The 10,000-nt window shown below is 38.4% G+C and overlaps 4 protein-coding genes across 5 annotated transcripts in view; 2 read left to right on the forward strand and 2 right to left on the reverse strand.

Annotated features, from left to right (window-relative positions):
• LOC138018819 (uncharacterized) overlaps positions 1-2,310 on the reverse strand; it is a 2,543-nt gene extending 233 nt beyond the window's left edge. Inside the window, exons 1-2 of the mRNA XM_068865498.1 lie at positions 2,264-2,310; positions 1-1,003 (exon numbers count right to left, since the gene is read on the reverse strand). The exon at positions 1-1,003 is cut by the window's left edge and continues 233 nt beyond it. Coding sequence (XP_068721599.1) covers positions 451-1,003; positions 2,264-2,310 — 600 coding nt within the window. The 3' untranslated portion in view covers positions 1-450. The remainder of the gene's footprint in view (positions 1,004-2,263) is intronic.
• LOC138020005 (uncharacterized) overlaps positions 1-9,781 on the reverse strand; it is a 32,920-nt gene extending 23,139 nt beyond the window's left edge. Inside the window, exons 1-3 of one of the 2 annotated variants that reach the window (XM_068866992.1) lie at positions 9,517-9,636; positions 6,333-6,538; positions 2,490-2,765 (exon numbers count right to left, since the gene is read on the reverse strand). In XM_068866992.1, coding sequence (XP_068723093.1) covers positions 2,490-2,743 — 254 coding nt within the window. In that variant the 5' untranslated portion in view covers positions 2,744-2,765; positions 6,333-6,538; positions 9,517-9,636. Of the gene's footprint in view, positions 1-2,489; positions 2,766-6,332; positions 6,539-9,516 lie in introns of both variants that reach the window. The other variant, XM_068866991.1, reaches the window with a different exon arrangement.
• LOC138021839 (uncharacterized) overlaps positions 1-10,000 on the forward strand; it is a 380,926-nt gene that overhangs the window by 47,320 nt on the left and 323,606 nt on the right. The window lies entirely within an intron of this gene.
• Positions 9,954-10,000, forward strand: part of LOC138021837 (uncharacterized) — a 14,723-nt gene continuing 14,676 nt past the window's right edge. The window contains exon 1 of the mRNA XM_068868857.1: positions 9,954-10,000. This exon is cut by the window's right edge and continues 214 nt beyond it. The gene's annotated coding sequence lies outside the window, so the exon portion shown is untranslated.

Below are 10,000 nucleotides of genomic sequence, written 5' to 3' on the forward strand. Positions count from 1 at the left end.
GCTACTTCACCAGATAGTTTGAAAATAGGAAATAAATTTCTACCACTTTACGGTGACAAAGTAGATGTGTTGGGTCCTATAAGTAAAGAAGACAGATTGATAGCTTAGTAGAACAACATGTCTGCGACCAGTACATAAAACAAAAGAGGGATTGAAGTAATCCTCGCACTTAGGTCAACAATTTAAGCAATCGTCTCTTAACGACACATGAGAAATTCAGGTGGCTCCCAGGGGTGGGGGGTAGGGGGTGAAGGTTACAATAGCTGAAACAACCCAAACCTTTACAAAAATGCTAATCTTAGGCTTAGTCATTATCTAAAGGGTTTGTAAGGGTTTGGGTTTGGGTTGTTTCAGCTATAGTACCCTTCACCCCTACCCCGACCCCCGGAATAGTCATGCCGAAAGAGCCTGCTCACAGGCCAAATACGAGCGGATATCTGATCTCCTTTGTTATGTGTTATAGGTAGCAACTGTCCACATTCCATCGGATGTCAGCTTATATTCGTCACTCTTGTAATCCATCAAGTTACTTGTATGTCGATTACCTACATGTTCACAAATACTTTTAAGAAATGGTCCAATCCTATCTGCTCCTGCTAACTCAGCAATAGTATTGTTATAATCAAATGATAATTCTTTCATAGAATGAGCATTTTTTTCCCGCAGACCCCTAGAAAGTAACTCTTGGAAATCGTGTTCCTCTGTAGCATTCATTTCTTCTTCAGAGGGCAAATACTTCTCTTTACTTAACACTGCTGCAATGTACTGAGCTTGAAGACTGCACTGTTTTGGTATACCACACACCCTAGAGGCTATCCCAATGAATGACATTGTGGGGAATTTGGTGTTGAAAATGTGTTTGTATAGATGCGTTACTCGGTCATTAGTGACTTGAATGCCACAAGCCTGATCAAGGAAGGGAAATGAATAATGGTATCCAGTGCAGAGCAAGATGGCATCCGTTTCCCTTTGTTGTCCATCCTCAAACTGAACAGTCCCGTCACTGGACACCCGCAAAGACAACAAACGCAAGTGAATGATATCACTCACTCATTTTAATGTACAAGTTAAGGTGGCTCACACCAGTTTCAACAATTTCGATATAATGTCTTATCAGAAGGATGAACTCTGCAACACTGTTTAACAAAATGGCAATGTTATGGCACCAAAAGATACAGCAATAATTTCTTGACAAGATGCACTTGTTGATGTGACGTAATAAGTCACAATGGCAACAAAAGACCCCTCTAAAAACGCCCTATATGTTGTCTTCAAACGCTTATACCTTAAAAACGAACTCTGTGATCCAAATTTTTATTCCTGGAGATTAATTAGTAGGCTTACATGAAATTGTTTCAAAAATTCTTTGGAAGAGATTCAGAGCCATTTCAAATTTTCCACTTGTGGCTATGAATCTGCTCCAGAGGATTTTTTAAGTTTGTAGAGAGTTTGATCTGAACCTGTTAACCACTTTCTATAAATAAAAATTGGCGGTCATCAAGTTCATCTTTAACGACAAATAATGAGCATTTTTAGAGTCTCCTCTGTTGCCATGGTGACCTACACGTCACATCAACGAAAAAGTAGGGTAGATTCAGTCCTTCTAAATGGTACAGTTTGTTGAAATTGTTGAAACTGGTTTGAGCCTCCTTTAGCAAAAAAAAAAAAAGGATTCTGGTGTGGTTCTAAGCTTGCTCAAAATATCTTCATTTCAAGCAGCCTGATCTCATTATCACATCTTCTGAATCAGGAAATATTATACACGAATGCTACGTCTTTGGTCAACCAAGGTCTAACACCATGGGTTATCCACTGGTCAGTGGTCTGGGAATACAGAGTATACAAGATTTTAGACTACGAAAGGATTTCATATATTATTTGAACTGCAGAATGGACATGATATGAAAGAATATTATAAGAAGGAAGATCATTGCAGCAGGATAAAGCAACTTTAGCAGTTATTATTGCAAGCAGTCCTAAAAAAAACCCAGGCTTGAATGGGGATTCGAACAAATGACGATGCAATTTGCATGGCAAGTCATGGCTTCCAATCCCATTTAAGCCTGGATTTTTTCAGCCTAGTTTGCTACTGCGATTCACGATCTTCATACTTTCATTTCAGAGTATGGTCTCACCATGCATTGAGTTCTGTGACCACTACAGTGTGACAATTTACTTCCTTGAGCAAATAAGAAAATTAGCAGCAAGTGATTTTAGGTGTTTTGATGATTTTCTTACTTCACAAATAAAACATTACATGTACCTGTCAGGATAAGAAATCTGTTTGTATGGGTACATGTAACTTGTCATCATAAGTGGGCAAAGCTGGTGCTTAATTTTTTTTTGTTACATTACATAACAAATTTGTTTGGGTGTGTTTTCATTGTTTATTTTCAGTGCCCAAGGATATAAGCATATAAATATCTCTGTAGAACACTGTTAATGAAAAGATAACTGTACGCTTATTTCTGGTCTGCACTGTAACTTACCCATTGCAAACAATAACTGCCTCAAACTGGAGAACGTGGACCTCTTTAATGACAACGTTTTCCACAGTAACTTCCCACTGAGGATTTTCGTTGGTCTCACAAACTAGTGGACGGACATTTGTGACAACAGAATTCAAATAGATGTACTTGTACAAATCAAAGCTGCTCGCATAGTCTTCAAGATATCTAAGAACTTGCTGATGAGTCAAGAAAGATGGCCATTCAGGGGGAAATGGAAAATCTGGATATGCCATTACCTCCTTTGGGAGATTGGTTCTAAAAAAAAAGATTAAAAACTAGTTTAGTTTTACTTAACTGTTACAGTAATCCAGATATGTACATGTAAAGTTCTTGTGATAAACAACCAAAAAAGCTGGACACCTGACTTGATAAACAGACTGAAATTATTGCACACAGTTCCACAGTTGCACTGAAACCAAAATGATATATTGATCTGCACACTACTTTGGTCACACTTCCTCTAAAATGGGTTAAAGCAGGGTACATTGTACCTTTAGATAAAAACTATGCCAGCATGCAAGAAAAAAAAAAACTGCCAAGTGAACATGTTGTTACAGTACCGCAAAATGGTTACCGGTAATTTAAAAATACTTTACTCAAGATTTAATCATTCATATTAAGCTAAGTATTAATAGTATTAATAAATATAAAATAGTAAGTTAAATATTAAAGTAAAATACTACTACAAAACAGCCAATGCTGTACTCTCTGAAAACAAGTGCCCATAACATAATGCAGGCTGAAAGGTGGTTGGACTTACTACTTACTACTCAAATAAAGGGTCCATGAGGCCAGCTCGACACAAGCTAAATACAAAATACATTGGACAAAAAAAAAAAACAACTTACAACAAGTCAAGAAAGTTTTTTTCGCTGGTGCCTTGATAAGACCCTTTAAGAAAGGCATTACTAAACACAGGAATGGAACGGAAGGGAATGGAATATACCGGAATAAACCAGAATGAGGTGGAATAATACAGGAATGAAACGAAATGAACAAGAATGGTACTGGAATATACCGGAACGAGCTGGAATGACACCCAAATAAACTGGATTATATTTGTTGTGGAAGAAATCGGGAGTCACTAAACACAGGGACGTTATGGAGCAGAATGGAATATACCGGAATTAAAACCGGAATATCCCAGAACAAGGCAGAATGACTCTGGAATAAAACCAAATGACACTGGAATGAGACAGAATGAACAACGGTAACGGTAACGGTAACGGTGTCATTCCCGCTCATTCCAGTATATTCCAGTAACATTTTTGTTCATGTTGTTTCATTCTGGTGTCATTCCGCCTCATTCCGGTATATTCCGCTCCGTTCCATTCTCTTCCTGTGTTTAATAATGCCCTTTAAAAATGGCAGCTGAGGTACAGTAGGTCGGCTAAAGGCTAAAACTAACCAATATGGTAATATGCAAACCCTAGTGCAACTGCCACTCAATATGGAGACCAGCGTGATGAGTCCAGCAGAAAGATATGTATCATTTTCTAAAAGTCCATTGGTACACTGAAGGAAAAGATCTTTCAACAAGGCATCTAACAGTCACATGGGACACTGAGGCAATCAAAAGCAATAATAATCTTGCCTCAGAAATGCCAATACACTAATTAACAAATTATAAGAATTTATTATTATTCTACGAGGGTGCTGTGGATGTGAAGTGATAGATAAGCAATGAGACGCTGCACCTTAAGTTGGTTATAATCATTTTATAATAAGGAAGCCCGAGTAGAATAATTATTGCTTTATTAAAAACTCCAGGATCAACAACTCCTCCGCTGAAGCATCGATTTCTATCTGACACAATTCCAGTCTGAAATGGCTTTAGCCTGCATAGCAGCCATTTCTTTTCCTTTTCCACGCGGAGATCGAACAAGTGAGCGATAAAGGGGGCAAGCGCCTGGGGTGACCGGCCCTCCCCCTACTCCTTATTTTTTGCATCTCTCGCAGTTTTCGTCCCCTTCGCGAGCGTTTGAAAAAGGAAAGGAAATGGCTGCTACTCTGCTTTCTCAGAGCTGCAAAAACGTTTTCAGCTCGCTTTATTGTCGACGCGTCCCTTGACCATACTAGGTACAGCAGGTACATGAACTGATAGCCTGTGTTTGGTGAGTCAATGAAAATGCTGGAAATGTGATATCCGTAGTTCAGTTTTTGTTAATTAACAAACATAAGTACAGTGTATGCAGGACTGATACCTAAATGTAAAAAAAAAATTAATGGCACTTAATGAGGCACTGATATAAATATTTCTGTAGAAGAGAGAAGAGAAGTAAAGTTCTGGTTACCTAAAATGCTTACATGATCAAGGCATAGGGTTGAGCTCTATCAACATCTAGAAGGTGCCATCAGTTCCACTGATTCAATGCTTATAAACACCTTTATTTTAGTACTTATACAAAACATGGACCCGAGGTCCATGGACCACCCTGTGGACCCGGTTTATGGACTATCCCTGTGGACCACCCCTCATTTTGTAAATTCAATACATGTTAACAGCAGGAAAATTTTTAGTGATCTGGACAATTTAAGCAACCATTATCTCTTATAGACCCCGACAAATTCAGTTGGCTTTAATGGAATTTGAACCCATGACCTTTGTGATGCAGATTCAATGCTGTATCAACTGACCTGGGAAGCCACATAGTTGGGAGCAAGTGAGTTTGTGGGCTCATTTGTTCCGGTGAAGGACTCGATAAATGAAATGAATGTTTTAAGTGTGGATAAAAGATGAATCCCGCTGAAGCCACCTGAATTTTCCAGGTGTCAAACAGAGACAATATTGCTTCAATAAAATTGTCCAGAAAAGGGTGAGGATCACTTCTCTCTTTCGTCTTAAGATTTTTCTGCTTGTAACACAAATTGAATTTACAAAATTAGGGGTGCTCCACAAGGATAGTCAATGGACCAGGTCCATGAAGGGGTCCAAGGGCTGGGTCACTAGGGGTATGTAGTCCATGGACCTGTGGTGAATGTTTTGTATAAATCCCTTAATTTTGGTGCATGACAATAAGGCCTGTCAAGTTGATTTAATGAACTTCAAAAACATTGTGTGGTTCACCAAAGCAGTATCCTACTTTGTGCTGCAACAAAGCCTTGGCAATAAGCTATTAAAATAATTATTCATCTCTAAGGATGTAAGCCAAATTAGGATACCTCGATCAAAACCACAAGGCTTCTAGCACTAAGTTTTGAGGTGAATGTCTTAATTTAAATGCTGCTGTTGCTATTGCTTGGTGGCATGATCTCAATTAAGTGAGTGGCAACATAATAAAAATAAATTATATAAAGACAGAATAAACCATCATGTACATGTAAGCAAAATCTTCATGTCTTTTTGTTTTTTGCATGTATTTTTCTGGCTTTTTCAGATATATCCAGAAAGGCAAGTACAGATGCATGACGATTTCCCCAACTTCAACATCACTTGTGTCTCGGCATACAGAAAGTTAACATCACAAACTTTAATTTAAATGTCCCCCAAATGCTGTTGCTCAAGTATTAGGATAAACTGCTGCATGAACCCATTGACTCCCAGGGGTTCCCCATTGACAAATAAAATGGTCTGGCCAGTTTAGGCTGGTTTGGACATCAAAGGATTAACCCTGACCTTAACATAACGCTTGCATTTTCACAGTTTTGAGCTGATACACTTCAAATACATGTACTACTTAACGTATTCTTTGACAGAATTGTTAATAATCAAATTCAAAATACATTTTGGATAGGTCATCTTTTGGACAGACAAACAGAAGATATTAAAAGTTGCACAATGAAAGCACTGTTCACAAATTGTTTTATTTTTACAGTTTTTACCTTGTAATCCTGAGCTCATCATTCTACAGTATTATGCACAAATAAGCAACAAGGTCTGCAGCAATTTTTGTGTCCAAGTTGGCCAGACACTACTTGCAATGCGATAGTTGATTACCAATCTCTACAGGACTTTGTGGTCAACTGCTAATAAGAGAAGTTTTACAGCCTACTCGGTTACAACTGACTGAGTCCCATTTTGTTGTTAGCTGAATATATCAAAAGAACAAAGCAGTTAGGGAAGTCAAGAGATCATTGCTTGTAACCCTGACACAAAAGCCTCACCTACCACGTATACCCCACCCCAAGGGACAGCTAAATTTGCCAATGCTGTGCAATGCCCCACCTTCTGAAGCCAGATTTTGTGTCAAATCCCAAACTTATTCCTTCTAATCCCCACCTTGTCCTGGGGTGGGGTCGGGGTTTTCATTGACTCATGCATAAGGTCCCATTTTTTTATGCTCTCTGCCCAACAATTCAGCCTAGTAAGATTCCTTCCTGTATGTTTCGTCAGAAAAAAATATTATTCCTGTGGTTGTACTTTCTTGCTGCCAATTCTTCCTAAAAACCTTTGCAACACCTCGGTGGTAAAAAAAAAAAAAACAAAGTCAAGTTTTTGATTTGAGGTTGAATGAATGGAAGTATCTGGTGAATCTTATGCCAGGAAAAATCTTGATTTCTCGATTTTGTGTCTGTCCCAATGATTTTGACGTCAATCCTGTGATCCTCCAGCAAGACAAAAATGGCATCCACAGCAGAGAAAGAAAGTAAGGAATTTTAGTCGAAATGATGGAAAAATTAGATTCATTTGAGAGTTTCTTTAGAGCCTAGCAAAGGCATCAGGATGGTTTTTTTATTGCAAAACATGGTCAGGGTACATGATATTCATGTGAAAAATTTAATGGTGAGCTTCTGATTGTGTTGCTAAACATCATTACATGTCATTTAAAAATTAGTACTGATTTCCACGTAAATGTATAACTTCGGCGGTTAACTTGTTTTCCACCCTTAAAATTACTTACTTTTTGCATATAATAAAGTTTTGGAGTGATGTTCTGGTTTCTGAGATGATACTTTTTGATTGAGAGAAATATTGTGAGCCAAAATTCATACCTGTTGGCGACGAGTTAGTTTGATAGTCGCGATCACTCTTGCCGGACTTATACAAAACATGGACCCCAGGTCCATGGACCACCTTTGTGGACCTGGTCCATGGACCCCTTCATGGACCTGGTCCAAGGACCACCCCTTATTTTGTAAAGTTACAAGCAGAGAAATCTTCAGACGAAAGAGACAAGCGATACTCGCTCTTACCTGGACAATCTAAGCTGGAGCCCATGACTACGATCTATGTCACGGCATTTAAAATCTATGTCTATAGACTTATTTTAGACTACGATCTATACAGACTACCTTTTCCGCAAAAAAAAAAAAAAAAACTAAAACACCTGGTTATGACATCAAGTTGCTGCTCTCATTCTTAACAGGAATATTGCACTGTCGTTCCCTTATAGTTAAGGACTACTGATTCAATTCGATTGCTAAACAGTGGAGAATGGATGTTTGCTATCAATAAAAAACCCTGTGTTTTCCACTAACATAATGCAACTTTTGTTTTGTGAGTGATGTGACTTACATTGTAATAGGATGTTTATCTTTGTCCCTGTCATCCACATTTTGACAGGGAATATTAAATTACGAACAATTTTTACTCAAAGAAGGTTAATCTTTATTTTAAGCGTCTATTTGAACATAAAAAACCACTTAGCGGAAAATAATTATATTTTAAGCGAATATTTGGGAAAAAAATGGCAAAAGGGTTCATAAGACATCTTTTATGCAGTTGAGTCACAAAAAAATGGTCGTCTTGAATCATTGGATTGTTTCAATTTGTATTAATTACAACTGCCAGCTTTAAAAGTTGTGCAAATATCCTCAATACTTCCACTTCTCACTCGCAGCACTTCAGTTGCAAATCCAACTGTGAAGTATGTTAAATTTTTGTTTTGTGCGACCCTGTTGACATTCGTTCCGGACACGCACATGTCATCGTCTTGGTTCTTGTTTTGCACGTAACTTGTCTGTTTTGCAAATTATTCAACTTTTTCGGAGTTAGTGTTAAAATTAACGTGTTGAACATGAAATTTGAATGTATTCAATCGGTTGATTATTAACATTGGCCATGGCGAAGTTACGGCCGCACGGGCCGACGATGAAGTGTATATCGATCGCTTATATTTGTTTACTCATTTGTTCCTAAATTACACCTCAGGTGTTGTTAAAATAAATGATGCTGTTTTACGGAAAATTGAGATTCAGTTGTCTTTTTTTTTGCTGTGGAGATCTATCATTTACCAACTGGAGCCAACAATTCGTACAGCATACGGATTCCTCCAGACGTTTTCAGATGTGATCGATGGAGCTTTAAAAACCCAAGCATTTTGATCAATGAATCAACGGGCATAACAGTTTCAAATAAATTGATCATTTTAAGTACATGTTAGTGGGGAGGGATAAGACTTTATCTTTGTGCAATTTAGAAATCTGAAAGGGTACTGCAGCAGCAATTAAGAGGCAATAGATCAAATATTAAATCTTGAATATTAATTAGCTGGACCCCCAATATTTTGAAATGGACCCCCAAATTTCTCAAAAAGGGGTCCAGAGGACCCCCAAATTTGAAAACCTGGATACATCTCTGCAACTAGTTAAAATTGCTAGTTTACTTTTCACATTGACATCATTAATGTATCCCCCAAATTAAACAAGTCTTTCATAACGTTATATTCTATTATGTTAACAAGGCTTTCTAGCATCGCTACAACGAGCAAATTTCAAAAAATTTTATGTTTCAAAACGAGGACAGTTAAGGTCTAACAAAGAAAAGACAAATGTGGTCACCAATTTTGGAAAAAACTGGGTCACAGAAGTGAAGAAAAGGGCTTACTGTAGTTTGCGAAACGAAATGGGAAATCAAATCTGTAGTTTGCGAAATGGGAAATCTGTAATTTGCGAAATGGGAAATCTGTAGTTTGCGAAATGGAAAATTGTTGATCTCACTCCTAGGGCTATCGCGACGAGCCCAAGGAATAGAGATTCTTCATTCTTCATCATGGTAATAACTGTAACTGTATCAAGTCATTGTAGCTCATGAAATTCACCAGAAAATTATCTTTCCTCGTCTCACCTCAGATTTCGGTACATGCTGGAGTGAATTCGAACGCCATTTTCATCTGTGCCGGCGTTTTCATAATAGACCCATGTTCCACCGATGGAAGAGGCTTGTTCAAAGACAGAAACATCAAACACATTTAGCTGACTTGAAAGATGCCTGGCGGCTGCTAATCCGGCAACCCCGGCTCCTATCACACACACTCGTAGCGGTTTCATGGTGGCAATCACTACCAGGCGTTCCGAAATATTGGATATACCGTTACGCAACCACTCGCACCAGCTTGTCAGCTTCGCATGTTCCTTCGCATGGGGGAGTGGGGGAATGATGGGGGTAGTAGTCGGTATTAGTCGGTAGTAGTCGTGTCGGGGTCGGGACAGCGGTACGGCTCGATTACATTATAATTTAAATACACTATAATAGGAGATACATGAAGTACATAGGTAAACCGGCTCTTTGCTCAGAACGAACCCCTTTCCCAATGTAAATCGCCATTGAA

This window comes from Montipora capricornis, chromosome 10, assembly GCF_036669925.1.
Source record: "Montipora capricornis isolate CH-2021 chromosome 10, ASM3666992v2, whole genome shotgun sequence".
In the NCBI taxonomy this organism is placed as follows: domain Eukaryota; kingdom Metazoa; phylum Cnidaria; class Anthozoa; order Scleractinia; family Acroporidae; genus Montipora; species Montipora capricornis.